The sequence below is a fragment of the Toxotes jaculatrix genome, chromosome 15 (assembly GCF_017976425.1).
Source record: "Toxotes jaculatrix isolate fToxJac2 chromosome 15, fToxJac2.pri, whole genome shotgun sequence".
Lineage (NCBI taxonomy): Eukaryota > Metazoa > Chordata > Actinopteri > Toxotidae > Toxotes > Toxotes jaculatrix.
This window is the reverse complement of record NC_054408.1, coordinates 7,699,221-7,719,901: the sequence shown is the minus strand read 5'-3', so window position 1 is coordinate 7,719,901 and position 20,681 is coordinate 7,699,221. Positions and strand designations below refer to the sequence as shown.

Here is a 20,681-nt window from a genome sequence, read left to right as displayed (position 1 = left end):
AGTATCTACTTTCTACTAGCAATTTCCCCATTTCCACTCTTTGCACTATGCTAGGCTGCTGACTGCTGACTGAAGCTTCGTATTTACAGACTGAGATTGAGAGTTCAATCAATCTTCTCATCTAACTCTCTGCCAGAAAGGGAATGGTCATATTTCTCAAATTGTTGAACTATTCCTTTCATGCACAGTAGTACTCTGGTATACAGAGTTTATCCTTTGGTGTTGCTTTTAAATTGTAAAACGAGTCATTATAGACCACTACATTTCAAAGAGTATTTGAAATTAAGATAGCACCATTGACTAAAAAAGCAGCAACTCTCTCAGTGCCTCTCTGGGAAGACCTAAAGAGTCCATTTGAGCTTTGGAGAGACAAGAGAGCACAGAAAACTAAAAACAATGTCCTAACTAGCAAACATCCTTACAGTAACACTATATACATATTTACAGTTTTATGTTCTTCCCTTTTAAGAATGGACAAATAGGATACGACGAAACAAAACCATTATACCACTAAGCAGAAGTACTACACAGTATTGTTACGTGTCTGTCAACATTTCAAGTAATAGGATGCGGTCCAGTTTTCCCCAAAGGGAGACATCCAGTAGATGAGCAGCAAAACACGTCCCTTGATGTCACAGTCAGCTCACCCGGTCGAGAGAAGGCACCAAGGAAGGAAGAAGAACAGTCAACACCTCTGCCTACACAGGCAGGGACAGACGCAGAGAGGGGCCCTTCAATGGGATAATAATAGTGTACTGAATGACGGTCCTTTTAAACAGTGCAGTCCAGGATCTGAGAACCTTGGCCAAGAAGAAAAAGGTCTTGACAAGGAGCTTCACTTTTTTAACACAGAGGCATGTTTCTGTGAAGCAGAAGATGTGTGCTAACATCTATAGTGTAGAGTATGTTACATATCAGGGCTGTGTGATATAATGATATACATCACTTGACAACAGAAAAACATCTGTTGTTTCATGTTATATATAATGCTAATAACTAATATTCACTGAATTTACAGAAAATGTTCTATATCGCTTGTTTTATCTTTATTTTGGGAGCAATACTCCGTTTGCCCACTAAAGATGCAACCTTTAGAGTAATAAAGCAACATTTTGGGAATTATGCTTATTCACTTTTTTATTGAGAGTTAGCTGAGAAGACTGATACCACTCTTAATATGAAGCTGGAGCACCTCTTAGCATAGCTTAGCATAAAGACTGGAAAAAGGGTGAGAGAGCTAGACTGGCACTGCCCAGAAGGAAACAATCTGTACAGAAACCAGAAGCATAAAAATGACAGTTTGTCATTTTTGCCAGACTATTTCTTGGCTTGACCAGTAACCTCCTGGAGTCTCTGGTAGTGTCCTGCCAACTGCTCTTTGCAAGAAAAAAACATAGCCCCATACATAAACCTCCATAAAACTTAAATCTGACATTTTTCCACTACTTTTTAAGGTTAAACAAAGGTGATTTGAATCAGTTCGCATTAGAGGTGCTAGAAGGCAGATTTTGTTAAATCTATGGCCTTTGGTAGCTCTAGTGTTAAGGTTTACTATCTCACTCTAGGTGTTTTCCTGTTGAGCTCAATTTTCCATATCTATTGACTGAAAAAGATACATAATTGACATGTTCATAATTAATGTCTGCTAATATTGGTAAATGTTTGGTATTGTCTCTTCATCCCAATCCCAAAGATCTCGAGGGGGACTGTACTGTCACTGAAACTAAAAAAACTACTACACAGTCAACGAATGAAGAGGGAATACCTTGTTGTTCACAGCGGAGTTTCATGTCTGTGTAGAAGAGCTCTCTCTGCGGGTATCCAGGACACTGCAGCACATAAAGACACAAACACAAACACGCTGGATTACATCTTTCCTTGTTTACAAACACAAACAAGTGGCCACAACAGAACTCTGGTACAAAGGATCTCCATGGCACAGAGAAAAGGCTTCTTCAGCCAGAAACGACTTAAAATCATCACCGCCATTACATTCAGACGCACTGACGCACGAAACTGTTGGTAGACAAAGGAATGTCTGTGTCTCGTAATGGTTTCTGTCTCACTGCATCAGCTTCAGGCCTGGCTGGCAAAGATTTAGTAATGATAAATCTGTCTCCCCACCGGTTTGGCATGGCTTGAACTCCTCATCTCCTCCAGCTCTTAAGTACCAAACTAACCCTTTTTTTCACTCCAATCTTGTCAGCCTCCTGTATCTCAGACTCACTTCCCTTATTCCTCATATCCTGCCTGGGCTGTTTATCTCATCGCAGTCTAAAAGGGGAAAAACAAAAGAGGCACTCACGCTTGATGCTGCCGTACAAAATCTGCAAACTGCCGGTCCTTAGCGTAGAGTTCAATGATGCGTATCCTGTCTTGGATTTCCTGCAGAAACACATGATATCAGTCAGGAGGGAACATTACATCACATGCAGATAAACTGTAAACTGAACAGGCTGTGGCTCAATCAAAACACAGCATTACACCAAAAAATGACTTTCTTATTCCAAGGATGCAAAAGCAGTTTGTGACAGGAACAGGTTTGCAGTCTAAGAGTTCACAATGTAGATTCTTTTCAGGTAAAACTTGGGTGTGGGAAGGGACAGAGATGAGATGTGCCCTGTGTAACCTTAACCCTACCTTGGGTCAAGAACTGGCATCCAGATGGCTTTTACCAAGAAATTTCCCTATCTGCAGTTCAGTGCAAGTGCAGGCAGGGAAATGTTTTTTCAGTCAACCATCCAGACTGGAAAAATATATCCCCTAGCACATCCTCCAAAAACAGATCTTTAAAATCCTAAAATCCTATAAATCCTAAAACGTAATAAATTTAAAAAGGCATCATTTAGTTGTCTCTAACTTCCTTTGTGATCATTTATTTTACACGTCAACATAGCCAGTTACACAGCACAAACATTTTCATTAACCTGAATTAAAAAAAAAAAACAGTAAAGGCTTTGTTAATGTGGCTAAGACATCTACTCTAAATCAAACAGGGTAGACCAGCCCACACACGGAAACACACACCTCCTTGGTGAGTTCACTGTTCTCATAGATGTGTCGTATCTCCTCACTGCTGAAGTCAGTGGAGGCCTCAGCGCTGGCACTGCTGTACAGTGGAGCTTCAGGATAGCGGCGGTAGTAGTGGCTGTAGCCTGTGGTGGCCTCACTCTCATACATGGGATTGTATTTGGTCGCCCTCTCTAGAGATGGGAGACTCTCTGCTCGCCTGCAAAACAACACACAGAGAGATCAGTCCTGCTGTAGAGGCAGGATGATGAAGTGACACGATTTGATTAACCTTTCTTAACCTTACATCTTTGTATCTCAGTCAGACGCCAGACTATCACACAGCTTCTTGTGTTAGGTGTTTAAGGCTGTTTGGAAATAGATCAACACCATATCTGATCAGTTAGCAAAGGTTAACACAGTGTTTCTCTGCAGGCTGTAGTCATACCAGGCCAGATAAACACACACACAACACAAAGAGGTATGGCTAACAGATGCTTTGTGTATATGTGAGAGTGCCGGCAAAAGACAGAAAATGTGAAGAAGGGACTAAAAGAGGACAGAAGAGGGAGAGGGCGGTGGCCACACTACTGCTGTAAGTTAAGAACAGTGAGGAGATGGTGCAGTGGATAATGTCTAACATAGAGTCATGGGATGTCTCAAGTTGTCTCAAGTTATTCTGTCCCCCCAAGAAAATAGCCAGACCCCTTTAATATAAAGCAAATTACGAGTGAGTACGTTTTCAGACACACTAAAGTTATGTGTTTCTGTTCACCATCAAAAAAAAAAAAAAAAAAAATTTTTGTTTATACAGAGGAAAGGAGTTAACAGCTTCTGCGGGTTGAAAAAAAATCTGACTGATTAATTCATCATATACTGTTCATCTTCCCAATCTGAGTGATGAAGGTTATATGTATATGGAGTATAATAATATTTTACCTTTAAATTTTCTCCATCTTTTAATTTAGAAATGACATTTTCTTTGTATGTCAGTATCACATATACTGTATATTCTGTTTCTGCTGGTTCTAAAACTTCGTTTCAGCTGCATTCAGTGGGCAGTGTATGGTAATTGAGAGGTATTCCTCACCTAATGGGGTCCTCCGACTCATCCTTGTCATACTGATCCCGTAACGTCCTGGCCAGGAAGAAGATCACTCCGGAGGCCACCAGTAGGAAGCCAGCTACTGAGGCGATTGCTATGCCGACCACCAGCGGCTCAGATACGTACTCCTCACAGTGTTCTCCTCGGTACCACCAGTTCTCCCCAACGCGACACCTGAGATGACGATGGAAATTTGTCACAATCTCATTGAACAGTTTCTATCTAGAACCATGTGGATGTGATGACCAAAAACAGGAGATTGAAGAACACAAACAGATGGAGATTCCCTTTTTAAAACTCTTTAAGAATTCATTAAACAGCAGAAGAACATAATGTTACACACTCATCACTGTTCTTGGGTCTTTTATTCTCTGTTGGATGATTAAACAGTGTAAGAAAAAGGTTTATATTTTGTCTTGACATAGTTAATATGAAGTCTACCATTGTAACATTCTAGATGTGTCATTAAATCATCATTGCCATGTTTTGGAATAATAATAATGATAATAAAAACTCTTCAGATGTTTGTTTCCTGTCTCCATGGAACAATGCAATACTTTCAGCTGGACAGCGAGAAGTAAAAAAACAATCTAACAGCATCTGGAGCTGCCTGCATGTTTTATGATGTGGTAGTGGGTGTGAAACAAAGGTTAGCACTCATCTTGGCACACAGTCTCTTATGTGTCTGTTCATTATCACTCAAGTTAAAGCTTACGACATACAACAGCCTCAGTAGAGCCAGAGGACATGTTTCTGTCACTGATTGAGATCACTGGCTCATCATCTTAGACTCATAAACCAATGCAAATGTTTGTTTGGACATGGAAACACATGAATACACAAGAATATATATATTTTTTTTTTAGATAATTACAAGAAAGCCTGGAAAAATCAAAAGATCCAAGGCATTCCAGTGATATGAGTGGGGCTGTAACATTGTGTCATGCACAATGTTTCATTAAACAAAAAATATTTGTGTTGCAGCTGAAAAGTAGAACAATATGATCAGATCTTAGCAATTATGCCCTAAGGGTATTCGTTTTTATTTATGCACAGTACATTTAATGCCTGACAATGTAAATAATTTAACATAGTTGGCTGCCAAAAGTTTGCTAATTTTCATTTTAAATCTTGATCTCGGCCAAAAATATAAATCTTTGAAGTTGGTTAATGGTTTTTTGCAGCCAACTCAAGTGTAAAACAAAATCTTTTTTCCATTTAGTTGTTCATAAGTATAGGTCATTTGGATAGAACACGAGTACCTAAGTGTGTGAGGGGGAAAAAAAGCAAACAAACAAAGGTTTGGAGTTCACTGGACATTTCTCGTCTCCACATGATAAACATTCAAGCCAAATAACCCAACTTTTAAAACTAGAAGCTAAGACTCCTCCTGCATGAACTGCCGTCACATCTGCAAATCTGTTTAGCGTTACGTGATGAAGCATTGGCCTCTCAAACCCTGCAAACTCGCACTCCTTCCCGCACACATTCAGATCGCTTCCCCTAATCCCCACCTACCTGCAGATGGCTCCCTGGCCTGGGATGATGTCGCACTTGCCGTCATTGAGGCAGAAGTCAGTCTGCAGCTCACAGATACTCTGACAGGGCAGGCCGTCCACGCTGAAGTAGCCAGCGTTACAGACACACTCTGCCTCCCCCGACCACTTGTTCACCTTACACTCGGCATACTCGTTACACGCCTGGAACTTACAGGGGTCGGCCTGGTCACCTGGAGGTTACAGAAACAGTAAAGTGTTGACTTAAAACTAACAAGCAGCTTGATCAAAGGAGTAAATTCCTTCAACTTCATCATCTCAAAAGATTGAGAATATGCCCCAAATTTAAAAAAAAAGGTAACAGACTTGAAGAAATAGTTTAACATTTAGTAAAACACACTTATTTACTTTCTTGTCGAGACTTACGTGAGAAGATCTATACCACTCTCATATCTGTGTGGTGAATACGGAGCTAGGATAACTTAATGCAAAGAGATCCAGCATTGTGCTCCGGCTGTGACTCAGACTGATTATGACAGCTCAGCTATGATTGTAAACACAAGCATGATTCACTGGTATCATGAATGGCCGATTACAAGCTGACTGATGTTCTCACACACACACACACACACACACACACACACACACACACACACACACACACACAGAAGCCTGGAGTTAGATGCCACATGTGGAAGTGATGAAAAGTGTACAGGAAATGTCACGCTGGGTCCATAACTGAGCTATATTATAAAAATGAAAGGGACATAATACACACTGTGAAATGCCAGGGCTGCACACTGCAATCAGTCATTGAAAGGGCGGTTAATGGTGTGCGTTAGATTGGCAGCGGTCCAGGGAAGCACCGATTATCCCATCCAAGCTGATGCGACCGTGACATTCAAGTGTCACGACAGCAATTCCCCAGACCCTTTCACACAATGTGGTTACTGTACCGAGCAGTGTTCTTAGATCACACCCATTAAAGCAATAGTTTGACATTTTAGGAAATACGCTCTTTACTTTCTCACAGTCAAACGAAAAGATCAATACCACCCTGAAATTAAATACTGTCAATACTGTAAATACTAATGACTGTCTTGACCACTGCGTACATACATTGAACACCCACCCGACTCAACATCCAGAGAGTACTTATCAATGGCCAGGTTCATGGTCTGGTAGGCTGTGTTACAGAAATCTTCCAGGATCAGATAGACAGTGGTGGTGACGCCACGAGCCACAGGTTTCCCAAACTTCATCCGGCTGTTGACCACAATGCTGCCGTTCCTGAAGTTTAATATCTCCAGGTTCTCAAAGTGACTCAGGTTGGACTGCAGGTAGGGCACAAGCTGGGGAAAGATTTTAAAAAGTATGGTTTAATTTTATAAATCAGTGATTCAACAGAATAATGATAACCACGAGCAATTGTGAGAAGTTTACCAGCTCTAGAAAGCGTTGCTCCAAAGCTTTGTACTCTGGGGAGCTCTTGTTAAAGAGATCCTCTGAGAAGATCATGTTGGTCACCCTCAGGCTGAAAAACACCATCAGTGCTCGTCCAGGGTTCACAGGCATGGCAATACTGGCCTGGTCTGTGCCGTGTGCCACACCAAAAGGGAATCCAGTGCTGCCCTCCTCTGTGTGGTTAATCAAACCATAACCATAATGAACTATATCAAAGCCCTGGTCTCCATTGGTAAAATCATCCAAGCCTTCGTTAGAGGTCTGGATCTGGGGAAAAAGGAAGTAGACTGATTTTGAAATGGCACCTCTAACTGGGGTACAACAATACTCTGTTTGTCTTACAGAGGTGTTTTAATTGCTCAACATTTAAACTGAAATTAAAATTACAAATCCTGTTTCTTTTTTTCTTTTTCTTTTTTTTTTTGCTTTACCTCCACCAATGTGGGGATGAATTCGTCAGGTTGCTCCTCGGGGGCAGAGTTAACTTCAGAGATAAGGGTGAAAGGTGACTCCCTCTCTGGAGACAGCGCGGTTGGTTCGACAGGACTCAGAGAATATGTCACTGGTGGTTCTGGTTCATCCTTGTTCACCAGTAAGATCTCATCCTCTGTGAGATCTTCTCTTAAGATTTCAGGAGCTTCTGGGACCTCTTTCTCTACAACCGGAGCTTCAGGGGTTTCTGGATCTTCACTCACCGATTCCTCGCCATTTTCAGATGGTTCAGGATTTACCACATTTATGGCTGCATCTTCTGGGATTATCACCTCATCTGCAGGTGGAGCATCGGTGGGGTTTGAATCTTCAAACCCCACCGATTCTTCATCAACAGGAAGCAGACCCGTTTCGGCTGCCTCTGGTTCTGATGCTTCGCTCGCCACATCCACAGCCTCAGGAGGTGGGACTAAGGCAGCCAAGTCTTTGTCTTCTGTGGTCTCGGTTGCAACTGTGGAGATCTCCAGCACCTCTGGAATTTCTGCCTGCTTTGTGTCAGCTTCAGATATAGCATCTGTGTCTACAGTAGCATCTTCTGTTATCAGTCCATCTTCTGAAGCAGTGTCCTCTTCTTCTCCTGTGGCAGCAGTTGGCTGAAGCAGGTCCTCCAGGTCGCCCGTGCCTGAGCCAGAGGCCTCGATCTCCACCGGTGGTTCAGGCAGTGTGACTTCCTCTGGCAGCTCAGGAGATGGAAGTTCAGCTGGAAGCTCCCCTGGTGGGGGTTTCTCCACAGCAGGAGTCTGCACAGTGTCCTCCAGCAACAGACCCTCCTCTTCAATGCCTGGAAAAACAAAGATGAGAACTCACTTTGCCTGTTGGTCTTGCTTTTTAGAAACTGGGTACCTTTTTCCAGAGCCCGCAGATCTATCTAGCAAACCAGACAAAATATTTTATTTAAGATTTGAAAGATTTCTATTGAAGATCTAAAAGATACTGAAAATCACCCATATCTTCCCCACTAAGTGGGTTAAGCGCAAATAGAAAGTGGTTGGAAGCTTTAATATTGTTTGGTGTGTAGTCATTTCTGAAAAACTGGATAGAAAAAGGCAGATGTGAGAAAGAAAAGGAAGATAAATTGCACAGGTGAGTATGTTTGTGTTCAGGATTAACACTCACTGTCAGCTTCAGGTGCAGTGGTGGTCAGTACAGGAGCAGGAGATACAACAGTGCTCTCCTCCAGAACAATGACGTCATTTTCAGGAAGGACGTCGTCTTTGGCGTCCTCTTCTGGGATCGTGACCTCTGGTGGCTCATCGACAACACTGACCTGCATTGCAAACAGGCTTTGTTATCTGAACTGTTTGGCACTACACTTCCTTTGAGTTTACTCATAAATCAGAAAAATGCATCCTATAATAACTTTTTAAATGTATTAATGTATTGACTGACCTGTAAAAGTCTATAGTTATTTTTGTGGCATTCTGCAGGCTCCACAAGTCTACTATTACCTCAAAGAAAAACAGCAGCTGCATCTTTTATGTTCAAAATCGAAACCGGGGCAGCAAAGTGCTTCGGTGGCACAGTAGCTCTCTTCTCTTGCCTGTGACTCAATTACAGATGAGAAGTTTGCCAAACTCTCCCAGTTCATTTAATGAGTCAAATTAATCACTTGGCAAGCTGAGCTATAAAGTGAACCAGCAGACACATTTAACGCAAACTCTCATTATCATCAAAGAACTCGGAGCACAAATAAAGACAGACTTCAGATAGTGTTACTTGTCTGAATGAGCTCACATGTGCGGTCTCTCTTCCTGACTAGCTGTGGTGAAGTGCACTGTAGCCTTTGCCCCAGAATAGAGGTGGATTATTATAGCAAGAGCCAAACTAATCCTCAAAGCTTCACTTTATCCTAGCTCGTGAACTCATCCTCTACCTCCACTGGCGTGGTCTGGATAACATCACAAGCCAGTTACAGGTTATCGCAACATCAATCACACTACAGCCTGTCAGCTTCCTCAAACAAAAGTGATTGATCAGCTTTACAGAGCTCAAAATCGCTGGAGAGCCAGGAGAGAGATTGTTGTCATGATAGTCGTGGGGGTAACTTGTTACTCACCATGGCTCCGTCTGCAGTGTTGACAGATTCAGGGATCTCAGACACTGTGAAACCAGAGGGGAAACAAATATTAATACAAAGTGACACACAAAAGGCAAATGTGCCAAATAGCCTAAATAATCTGGCCTGTCAGAGTCTAGAAAATCTTTTTAACTGTAACTGTTTTAGCACTGACAGCCCTCACTCTGACAGTGTTACCTTCAGGGGTAAACATCTACAAATCAGTGCTAAAATCTGGAATGAATATCATCCACCGTGAACTAAGGCTATTAGCAAAACAAAAGCGAAGCTGTGCCTTTAAGTTCCCCAGCCACACATGTCAGCCATATGAGAACGTTTAGCCATCATTTCACATGTCGTGGCCTATAACTAATGTGAGCATTAGATGGCATCCATCTCCATGGGAGCTCTCTAACACACTAAACTAATGACACGCATTCTCTCAAAAACACAAGCGGGGAGAGATCTCACTCGAGGGGGAGATGGTATAGACATTATCACATCCTTCAGTTTCTTCACATCTCTGGAAAACAGCCCTGGCCAGAAGTAGGAGGTAGCTAACCTACTTACTGACTGTCCAAATCTAACAAATGCAGCTGTGTGTGCAGCTCAGTGTGTGTGTGTGTGTGTGTTACTTTCGTATCTATAGTGACTGTGAATTAAAGGGGAACTTTGCCAACATTACACATCAAAGTCTGTTTACAAGTATCAGGAAGCGCTACTCCACATGTGAAACCGGAGCCACTCGGATTGCCTTATGTCCCGCCATTATCTCCATGAGATAAAGAACACGTAAGCTCACAGTACTTGTAGCTCGTTTACCATAACACACCAGCAGCAGCAGCTGAATTGCATTGTGGGCAACGCGGCCGACAGGTTTTGACAAGGAAGAAGAACGTGTGGAATAAAAAAAATTGGATTTCTGATTGTCATCAATTTAGAAAACTGTTGGGAGTCTGGCAATGTTATAAGAGTAAGATCCACGGCGTGTGAGCCAAAATGAAGGATTAAAGAAAAGCCAAAAAACCCTGAGGACTCGGATTTCAAACGTTGTTTTTGCTGAGTTCTACTTTGCAGACCATTTGTGGTAATGACAAGGATTTAAATGTAGCACAGAATAAATACACAGATCCTTTAACTGATGACTCTGTTATTTGTTCATTAAAAATGGCCCACTTTTGAGCTGAAACCTGTTAGAAATATGTGTCTGTCCGCTTTGACATAAAAAGCAGACAAATAAGAAACAGATGAGACTATTAAAACCCCGGAATGCTTTCTCAAGTGCTGTAGCATACATTGTAATATCGGGGCTGGGTCTGCTGTGTTCTCTTATTTAATATGACAATTTGGAGCTTTGCTTTGCACTGCATGCATTACCTGCCAAAAGGTGCTCCCAGTGACTGTGATGCCAATAAAATAAATATCTGTAAAATATCTAAAAGAGGCATGTGTGTGTGTTCTGCTATAGAAAGCCCAGCAGTCATGCACCGGCCATGGTCTTACCACTCTCTAGCTCGTTGTTATGCAGGGCTTCAGTGACAAAGTTTTTGACCTCGCTGATGGTGTACACCAGCGTGGGGCGCTCCTTGACCTCACGGTACGAGTTCTCCACCCGGTTCGACTGCAAGGTCAGGTAGTCCAGTTGTTCATTGCTCACCCCTGCTCCATCCACCACCACTGTGACAGCATAGTCCACAACCACTGCATCCAGCCTGAAAACACATATATGTAGTGGTTACAGCACATCCACATGTGGAATAATCTCAAAGATGGGAAATAACTCAATATTTGATTAAATTCTGTTGAACCAAATGAATGTTTTCGAGCATGAAAAAAACAAGAATGCTGGGGAATTTCCAAGAGGAAAAAATTTCTGTCTTCAGAAAAGATTTCATTAAAAATAAGCTTGATAAATTTTCTCTTTCTACAACTTAATTTATACAGGAGACCTGACACTGTAGAATCAACTGGATTCTACAGTGTCTCAGTTGTGTCTGTTAAGCTCTTTTATCATCAGTATTTTTGTTGGTATTATGGTTTTCATTCTTACTCCGTTTCAGCTGTTTCCAGGGTCAAAAATGAACTTTCAATCTCACTTTTTTTATTCATATTGGTATTCATTGGTATTTATTCATATTGGTATTTTAATTCCAGCCATACTCCCCAGCCCTAATCTCTCTATTTAAAAGCCCTTATCCACCATGATTATTCTTTTCCACTAGAGAAATAAAGGAGTTGAGTGATTTGCTCAAGGACACCTTCATAGCAGTTGTTGAGTTACAGGAGAGGGTTTCCTGTTCAATTTTATAATACAAACTTGGTGAGGAAATTTTCCAGCTCATACACTAGTGCAAAGTTTAAACTGAACGCCATTTTATCCTATATTTATGTATATTCTTACAATAAGAAGGTGGAAAAGAAATGTCTCCTGGATGAGAGAGCAGTTCTCTAAGAGTTTGAAAATCTCTCAGGCATTAGTGTGATTTAACGTCATACTTGTTAAAAGAGTTGTAGCGCGCTTACAGATGACTGATGACTCGAGTGATTTACTCCGGCTTGGAATGCAGGAGTTTGACTATATAGGCCAAAAACGGCCGAGTCAGCAGAATGATCAATATCATCATAATAAACATGGAAATCTCACATGAAATTCCAGGCTGTGGAAAAAAGCATCTATCAGCTTTTATTTGACTGCTGGGAGCCCACCACTCTGACCTAGTTTGTGGGGTTTCTGGCAGATAGATGAGCACGTGCCGGCCCACAATCGGCCCCATTTAGAAGGAAATCCAATTTTCCCCCCTTTAGTGTCACGCAGAGGCAGACAGAGCACTACTCCTGCTGTACCCTGGGATCTGCAGTATGCAGCGGTATGCAACACCAATCACAGCATCACTGTGGGAAAGTGGAAATATATTTCTCAGTGTACTTAATGTTTACATGTTTGCACAATTATGGCTATATAGTTTGCAAAGTATGGTCAACAACAAATTTAAATAGTGGAAGACATGCATATTTAAATTTCTTTGAATATTACTTGTAGTGAGCAGAGGTGGCTTGCAACAGGCAAAGTAAATCGCAAGTAAACATTGATTTTCCACATTGGCTAGTTGGCTAATTGTATGAATGAGTGTACATTACAGCTTCACTTACTTTGCAGATTAAGGTTTTACATACAAAACATTTGATTTATAAAATATGCATTGTTTAATTCATTCAGTTATTTAATTCATACAAAACCGAAGTATAAAAAAAAAAAGCTGCTGCTTTACCAAGGGTTATGTGCCAGACTATTTCTTGGAAATTACTGGTTTTGCACTGTGGTATTGCTATTTTCACTAAAGCATCTGAATGCTTCCTCCACTGGTTGTAAAGCAACATGAAAAACTGTCAAAGTATTACCAGCTATTTTCACTCTGTTCCTTTTTGAATTCCTGTTCTTTGCTCTTTTTTTTCCACCAGGCACAAACAGCACCACATCTCTCTTCTCTCCATCCCTCTACCACAGGCTGATTGGTGAGGTCATAAAGCCCCGATAATCGTCTCTATATAAGAGCACCTGCTCACTCGGTTGGACCCATCTGATCCCACTTAACAGGTGAGTGACTGCACTAAGACCATTAACAAAGGCAACTAGTGACACATCTTAGCACGTGCCCACGCTCACAGGTAAACACAGTGTGAGATGAAGGTGACGCCACACACACACACACACACACACACACGCACGCACGCACGCACACACACACATGCACGCGCACACACACACACACTGGTCCAGCTAAGGAATGGTTGATAGGGATCTGTGTGCTTAAATACGAGACTGGACAGGGAGAACTATTCAAGGTCAAACTACCACAGCCTGTCCTGATGACTCACCCATGCGTGTCTTTCTGGGGCCTACATAAAACAAGGAAAAGCTGTTAAATGCCTGCAGAGCTGAAAATGTGTTATACTACAAGATCAGGTAGCTTTGGCCACAATGTGAGGACAGCTGTTTAGTCCAGAACCATCCTAAAAAAAACTACAGCAGAGAGACTGACCTGAAGTCCAGCACAGACACACTCTTAAACCCAGGAAGCCCCTCCAGAGCATCCTCTATCTGTAAAGACAAAGATGACCAGGCATCACAAACAAGCCTCAGCGAGAGGTTGTTTCTTATTTAGACAGGGTTACGATGAACTTGCTTGGCAAAATAAATCCGATTTATTGTTCCAAAAGGGCTAATTTTGTTAGAAGTAGTTGAAAGAGGTTGAGTCTTTTGTGCTGTGGCCCAGATCATTATCCTCAACAGGCGAACTACTGCACAATGATCTGTTCGCAAGGAACTGTTTTTATTGGTCCACAAGGCCTTGCTTCTATGTTCTGAGAGAAAACAATACATAAACTCCTCTGCAATTTCACTGACCCAGTTCATTTAATCGATCAGAGAGGGAGGATGCAAAAAGGTCTCCAGGGCCTTTTGTCTCCAGTCCCTCCTTCTCTACACTCAGTAAATACCTCTGAGCCTCCAGTGCCTGTCCTCTCCTCCACTCCACTTCCTCCACATAGACTTTAATCCCTTAAAGGCACATGAGCTTGTGTGTATGCAGTGTGTGTGTTGGTATATGTGAAGATATGCAAATCAGGAAATAAAAAACAGGTCAGCAATTAGGAGAAATTACTTCCTTTGCAGACACAAAATCAAACATGCTAAATATGTTGTTTATTTACAAGCTGTGTGTGTTTGTGTACACCCTGCATTTGTGTGGCACGCTGACTGCCAGGTAAAAGTAGCAAAAGAAATTTGCTGAATTTTCCAATCACCTGTAAAACCACTGAAGTTGCGTCCAAAGGTGAGTACCTGTGCAAACACGTGTATGTGCAGAAGTTTATCTGTTCCCAAGACACATCATAAAGCTGTATTCTCAGCACATAGTTATTTCACCAAAACCAAATGTGTACCATAAAATCTGTGATTTTTGAACCCCTGTGTAAGGGTTTAACTACTGCTGCAGTTAAAGTGCGTGTTATTAAAGCTAACAATGCATCCATCATAGACCATAAACCAGGACATACAGCAGGTCCAGGCCACAGCCAAGATACATTAGCACTGAGGGGAGTCATAAAGAGCGACAGAAAGAAGGAGACTGAGCCAGAGACAAACCTTTTCAGCGAGCTGTCTGCTGAGCGTTTGGAACTGCAGGCTGGCCGGATCCTTGAGGTCGTCGCTGTACACCTCTCCAGTCAGGAGGATGCTGAGCTCCACCACCTGCTCCAGCAAAGTGGGTGTGGGAGGCTGCAAGGCAATGTCATTGTCCAGCTGCGCCACCAGAAAGAGATAAAGTTGAATTGAAATACAGGTGCATATACATACAGTGAAAAATTATTTTAAAAAATAATGATAAAATGGGTGAGCTTGTATTCACTCACTGTACTGTCCTCCACCTCTGGGACAATGGTGGCTGCTTCCTCTCCTTTAGCTACGTCTTCTGAGTAGTTGAGATCATGTGAAAAAAAAAAAAAAGAGGTTGCTGGTTTATTTAAAGTGGATGTGAGCTTAAACCTTTGGCAATTGATTCCTGATGGCTGTATGGATTAGACTGTCCTAATCCCAGAGTACGGCATAAATCTCAGGCTGAAGTGGCCTCAAGTGATTCTTGTGCTGCTATGGCGAGCTGCTTGCATGAAAACAGAGTCTTAATGTGATTTTGCTACAGCTAACAGTGTCGTTTAGAGGTGATGTCAGAAGCGTCACTAACCTAGCTCGGGAGCTTCAGCAGCTTCCGATGTGACTGGCGTTGGAGTGCTGTGAAAAAGCAGAAAATGGTTTCAACAAAACTGATGTCACATTGCTGAATAATTAAAAATAAAGAGGAAGTACAGTACACAGCCTTTAAAGGGCGATGAACACTGTGGGTAGAGACTTAAAGGATAAGACTAGGGTTGTTTAATTTTTAAAAAAATGTTTAAATCAACCCCCCCCCCCCCCCCCCCCCCCAAAAAAAAAAAACAAAAACAATAAACTCTTTTGCTAAAAAAGGGCTGTTTCAGCCAAATAGGTTGAACGGCTCCAATGTTGTGTGTTTTACTATAGTTATAATAAACTATTTCAGGCTGTGGCTGCACAGACAAAACTTTTAGCGAGATAAATTAATATTTCGGGCTTTTTGTGGTATTTGTTGAAAACAATAAAAACATAAAATGATGCCAGCGTTATCCTTTAAAGCAAATACACTACAGGCAAACTTGGATATTAGTATCCAAGTCTAAGACACACAAGTAACACACAACGGTCAAACAAAAACAAATGAACATGAGACGTCAGAAGTCGTGTGGTAACTGATGAGCGGGAATATGAACAGGTAAGGTTGAAGAGTCTTGACAACCTTACCTGCACATATGCTGCCAGGACCTGGTGGGCTCACTACAGATAGTGGGAAGAATGACACATTTACAAAACACAGACTTTTTTATAATGAGACCAGAAATGTGTGTTTGGATCAGGGTGTTAGCTCTTGGGAAGGTTTTATTTTACCTTTTCAAACCTGGCATTGACAACCTCTGAAAATGAAAAAAAAAACCAAGAATATATATTGTTAGTAACAGTATCAGCAATGTGCAGAGAAGTTTATTATGTTCTGTGCTGTGCTGTTAATGTACCCACTTTTATTAAATCACTGTAGTCATCCACTAACCTTTTTAACCAGAGCCTGGTGCTCCTCTGACTGGCTGAAGTAGCTGCCAATATATTGTGCTGTAACCGTGCCTTCCTGGCATTGGCTCATCCAGCTTTGGTACTCTTCCTGCTCTGGGAGGCGATCCCAGAAGATCTTGAAAGCCTCCCATATGGTCTCCTGGCAGACTGGTTGGACCCGGGAAAGACAACATTCACTTAAAAACAAATTTACAGAGCACATTTACAGCAATGTTTTGCTAATTATTATACTCTGGGTGACACTACAGCTCGGTAAGAACCGTAATACACATTAAATTCTTGTGAACAGCTCTTCTGGGCAAGAAAGACCAATGTGTTGGCTCAGTAGTAAATGGATTATAACGTCTATTAAGTCATTCAAACAATGACAGACCTTTAACAAAATTATATATTGTCACTTAGAAGTTTTGAGACCCAGATCTACATCCACCGCCATGTTAACTTCATGACATAACTGCCTCTCATGACTCAGCCTACTGGGCACCGATCCAAAGTTGGTGCTCTGACACATGCTCCAATCTCCTTCACTAGTCATCATTGTCCCCAAATCCAAATCTAACTTACATAACAAACTGCAACTTTTCACAGCCACTGACAACAGACAGAGTTTGTCTAAATCTACCTGCCCACAGAGTGTTTGTTAGACAATACGAGATCGAAATGTCTCCTGTCAATTCACCCAAATCATGTATTTAAGTAAAAGTAGAAAGTATTATCACCATAATGAACTACCAAAGTACTCAGTGTAAAGAAAACCATCATGAGAGTTACATCATTCAATATTCTTTTTTACAAGGGGGGATTGATAAATTTGAGGCCTAAGGTAGAAGGAATCAGTTATAGAAAACCAAGCATATTTATTTTTCAACAAAGTTCCCTCCTACATTTACACACATAGTCCAGAGGTCTTGGAGCATACAGCATCTTGGACCTCCAGAAAGTGGTCCACAGCAGCAGATGACAGCATCATCACTGTTAAAATGGTGACAACTGAAGTCATCCTTCAACTTTGGGAAGAGGTAGCAGTCTGAGGGAGCCAAATCAGGTTAAATCATGCCAAGGACCTCCTTGGGTGATAAGCCTTTGAGACCGAGGTAGCAGATGACTGCACGAGGGCTGATGTTGTCCAAGTTGTTAACTTCAAACTTTCTGCATAATCAGTATGCAGAGTTGAACTGCACGTGCCAGTAATGAGAGCTATATAACACATCTCCTTCCACCTTATGCCACAAACTTATCAATCACCTCTCTTAAGGTTGTTTTTGGTCATATTGGAACTAGTTTGAACTACTTCATATACAGTTTGGTAACTTATTTTATGTGTGGAACTATAATTATTAAAGCTAAATATTTAAAATTTTGAAGTTTTAAATACTCAACAGCAATGTGTCTTTGGTTGGAAACAGTGCCCCTGTTACTGTGATTATCCAGGGTCAACCGAGCTGTTTATCTAAAAAATAAATAGTCCTAGAATCTGACAGAAATGCTGCTGCTGAATTTTCTAAATGTACAGTTCTTGGGGGGTACTACTCCGCTTGAGGCTACAACCTCAAGACCACATCAGCAGCTTCTAGCATAGAACAAAACAATCTCTAATATCTCTGGTTCTGCTGCTTCTATTTTTATTTTTTTTCACTGTCCATCGTGAGTCCTTCAATGCTAAATTGGTGAAGTTCTCTTTTAAAGAGTAGACTTCTCAGAACATGTCCACATAAAACCTAAACTATCTGCAGGGCTCGACACCACTTGGGTGCGTGAGGAAAAGTTTTTGTTCGTAATTAGCTTGAACTGATCCTGCGAGGATGCAAATCTCATAAGGCCTAATTGTGATTGTGTCCACACAGATGCCGACTGACACTCTTCTGCTTGACTGTGGTGGATCCCTTGATGTAAATGCAGAAAAGGCTAACACCTTTGCTTAATGGACAATTCATTCCGTGCACACTGGAGACACTGTGGCCTCACACCTCACACCTCACACCTCGTCCAGCCCGACAATGACAGTGTGACTGTCTGTCTACAGTGCACAGTGATCTACTCTCATTTATGTTCAGTCTCACCTCTGAGATGAAAGTAGCTCAGATGGTTTGCAACAACCTGCTCAGGGGTCTCTTGTGCACACAGTTTGACTCCGCTTGGGAAAAGGATGTTCCTTTTCCGTCGAGAGATAACTGCGTGGCCTTCATGAGACACCTTCATGTCAGATACACGAACGATGCTTGGAAACCCTGCAGGCTCCTGACTAAAAGGCAGACTTAGAGGCCCCATAGAGGAACCTTCCAGTGTTGCACCTTGGATACCACAAAAAGAAAACACATTTAGGACTCAAATATGACTGTGCTAACAGTGGAAAAGACATTTTTAAGTTCACTGTTAATACATACCTGTCCTTATGTCCAAAAATATGACAAGAAAATTAAATACAACAGAATAAAAAACACATTTCCAAGATTTGATGCTCATGTTAAATCCGTGGTTGTGTTTAAATCCGTGGACTCGGAAAAGGATCAAGTAGATATGTACTTCCTCTCAAGTCACGTAACAGAGATGTGAACAGCTTCTTACAAGTTTGCATAGTTCAGAGTTCGCCAGACGCGGAAAAATAACAGAACCCCGTCAAGAAATCATTTGACGATACAGTCACGCACTGGTTTCCTGCTGAAGAACGGTGTGCCCCATGGTGCTGAGAGGACAGCTCCTGGCTCAGGTAGATAGGCAGATGGCTCTTGGAGAGAGGGGGATTTTTTTAATGCTCTCTAATCCTGTTTACTCTAAGCCTTTTAGAGGAGCTGGCCAAGAAGTTACTGGAGCAACGCTGGGAAGGGAGGGCGCTTAGTGTGGAGGAAACGTGGACAGAGAGGAGGTAACAAAGGCTACAGAGTCAACAGCAAGCACAGAGACACAGTAATACGTATGGATATTATGACAGTTTAGTGATTCTTTTTGGGGATTAAACTGGGAGTTAATGTTTTCAGCAAGAACTCTTAATGCAAAGTCAAAGGCTTGAACCCTGGTCACTCTGTTTAAGTTGGACATGTGGCAGAACTCACATCCAGCTTGCAAAGATCATAATGGCTCATGTGTCTGGGGCTCTGAATGGAAGAATAACTATCATCAATCCAACTGCAACAAGATTATATAAAAAAGAAAAAAGTTCTCCCACACAGACACCTACCACCCAGAAATATAGAGATTATGTGTTGGTTTAGCAGCTGAGGTGTTCAGATGAGGAGCAGCAACTGAAATCCTCTCAGTATGCATATATTGACAGCAGTGAGAGTCATGGGCTTAGTCTGGAGTCAACCTTTAACCCCAAACTCAGCCTATGGGGTTTATCCTGTTTTTAAAAAGGGAAATCTGCCTCTTCTCATCTTTAAGTAGCTGTATTACGTACGTGAAAAGACAGAAGAAGGCAGCAAGTAATGAGAGTTTAAACAAACTTAGGGGTAAGTCAGCTCACGATGGTGGTAAAGGAATTTTCTCTCTTCTCAGAGACGATGCACTTATTGGGAAATGTGACTAAAAATACGTCTTAAATCCAGCATCAAACATTTGTGAATGTGCACAAAGTGCACAGAATAGTTGAGGCTTTTTTTTTTTTTTTTTTTCAAAAATCCAGTCACAAACCAACGCAAAGTGAAATTTTCCCCCGGTGGGTGTAAAAATTCAGGAATCACTAAAGTCATTAAGATTCCTTCCAGTGGTTGTGGAGATATTTCACAAAAGTGTCAACTTCATTGTGGCACTAGAGGAAAATTCAAAATCACACTTCGTCCAAGAACCCTGAACATCTGTACAATTTTGTGCAGATCTATCCTGTAGATGTTGAGATATTTCACTGGGGACATGAAAAATTTGCAATACAAGTAAAAGTCCTTGATTCAAAATCTTACTTAAGTAAAGGTACACAAGTAGGATCAACAAAATGCACTTCTGTATCAGAAGTGAAAGTACTTGTTCTGAATTTTAACTAGACACTAAGGTTGTTTAATCTAGAAGTTCCTAACCTAGGGGGTTCGAGCCCCCTCCAATAGGTCACAAGATAAATCTAGGGGGTGTGAAGTTTTCAATGGGAGAGGAAAAAAAAGTCATTTAAATGAAAACATTTGAGTTTAGAGGGCAAAAGTCTCTGTGGTGAAACTGAACAATTTTAAATCAACTGAAATATGACAATGAGCATCAACTACACTTGTAAAGTGCAAAGACGCTTCAGCTTTAATTTTTAATCAGTGTGTTGTATTTTATAAACTTGTCTTATTTTTTTACCAAAATCTGTAAAATTAACTATTTTAGCTGCAGGTGTTAAATAAACAGAGTGAAAACACTATATCTGTGTAATGTACCACAAAATGGAAATACTCAAGT

The 20,681-nt window shown here is 41.4% G+C and overlaps 1 protein-coding gene across 1 annotated transcript; it reads right to left on the bottom strand.

The window, feature by feature from the left end:
- Positions 1–580: 580 nt before the first annotated feature.
- On the bottom strand, positions 581–18,779 carry impg2a (interphotoreceptor matrix proteoglycan 2a). The gene is made up of 22 exons (XM_041057687.1): positions 18,701–18,779; positions 18,377–18,607; positions 16,297–16,463; positions 16,137–16,162; positions 15,993–16,025; positions 15,361–15,407; positions 15,032–15,090; positions 14,766–14,921; positions 13,663–13,721; positions 13,499–13,519; positions 11,126–11,334; positions 9,623–9,666; positions 8,683–8,833; positions 7,506–8,347; positions 7,054–7,341; positions 6,743–6,962; positions 5,633–5,843; positions 4,100–4,288; positions 3,028–3,229; positions 2,306–2,385; positions 1,766–1,829; positions 581–800 (listed from the first exon to the last, which is right to left on the bottom strand). Exons 1-21 carry the CDS (start codon positions 18,777–18,779, stop codon positions 1,787–1,789), a joined length of 3,357 nt encoding a protein of 1,118 aa, XP_040913621.1. The 3' UTR covers positions 581–800; positions 1,766–1,786.
- Between the last annotated feature and the right edge of the window lie 1,902 nt (positions 18,780–20,681).

Bases quoted from the DNA above. Each gene is read 5' to 3' on its own strand.
- impg2a (XM_041057687.1), bottom strand. From the start codon at position 18,779: ATGAGCATCAAATCTTGGAAATGTGTTTTTTATTCTGTTGTATTTAAT. The intron at 7,342-7,505 runs GTAAAGCAAAAA...CTTTTTCCCCAG, and splicing joins TCATCCCCACATTGGTGGAG to ATCCAGACCTCTAACGAAGG. The intron at 4,289-5,632 runs GTAGGTGGGGAT...TCGTCATCTCAG, and splicing joins GGCCAGGGAGCCATCTGCAG to GTGTCGCGTTGGGGAGAACT.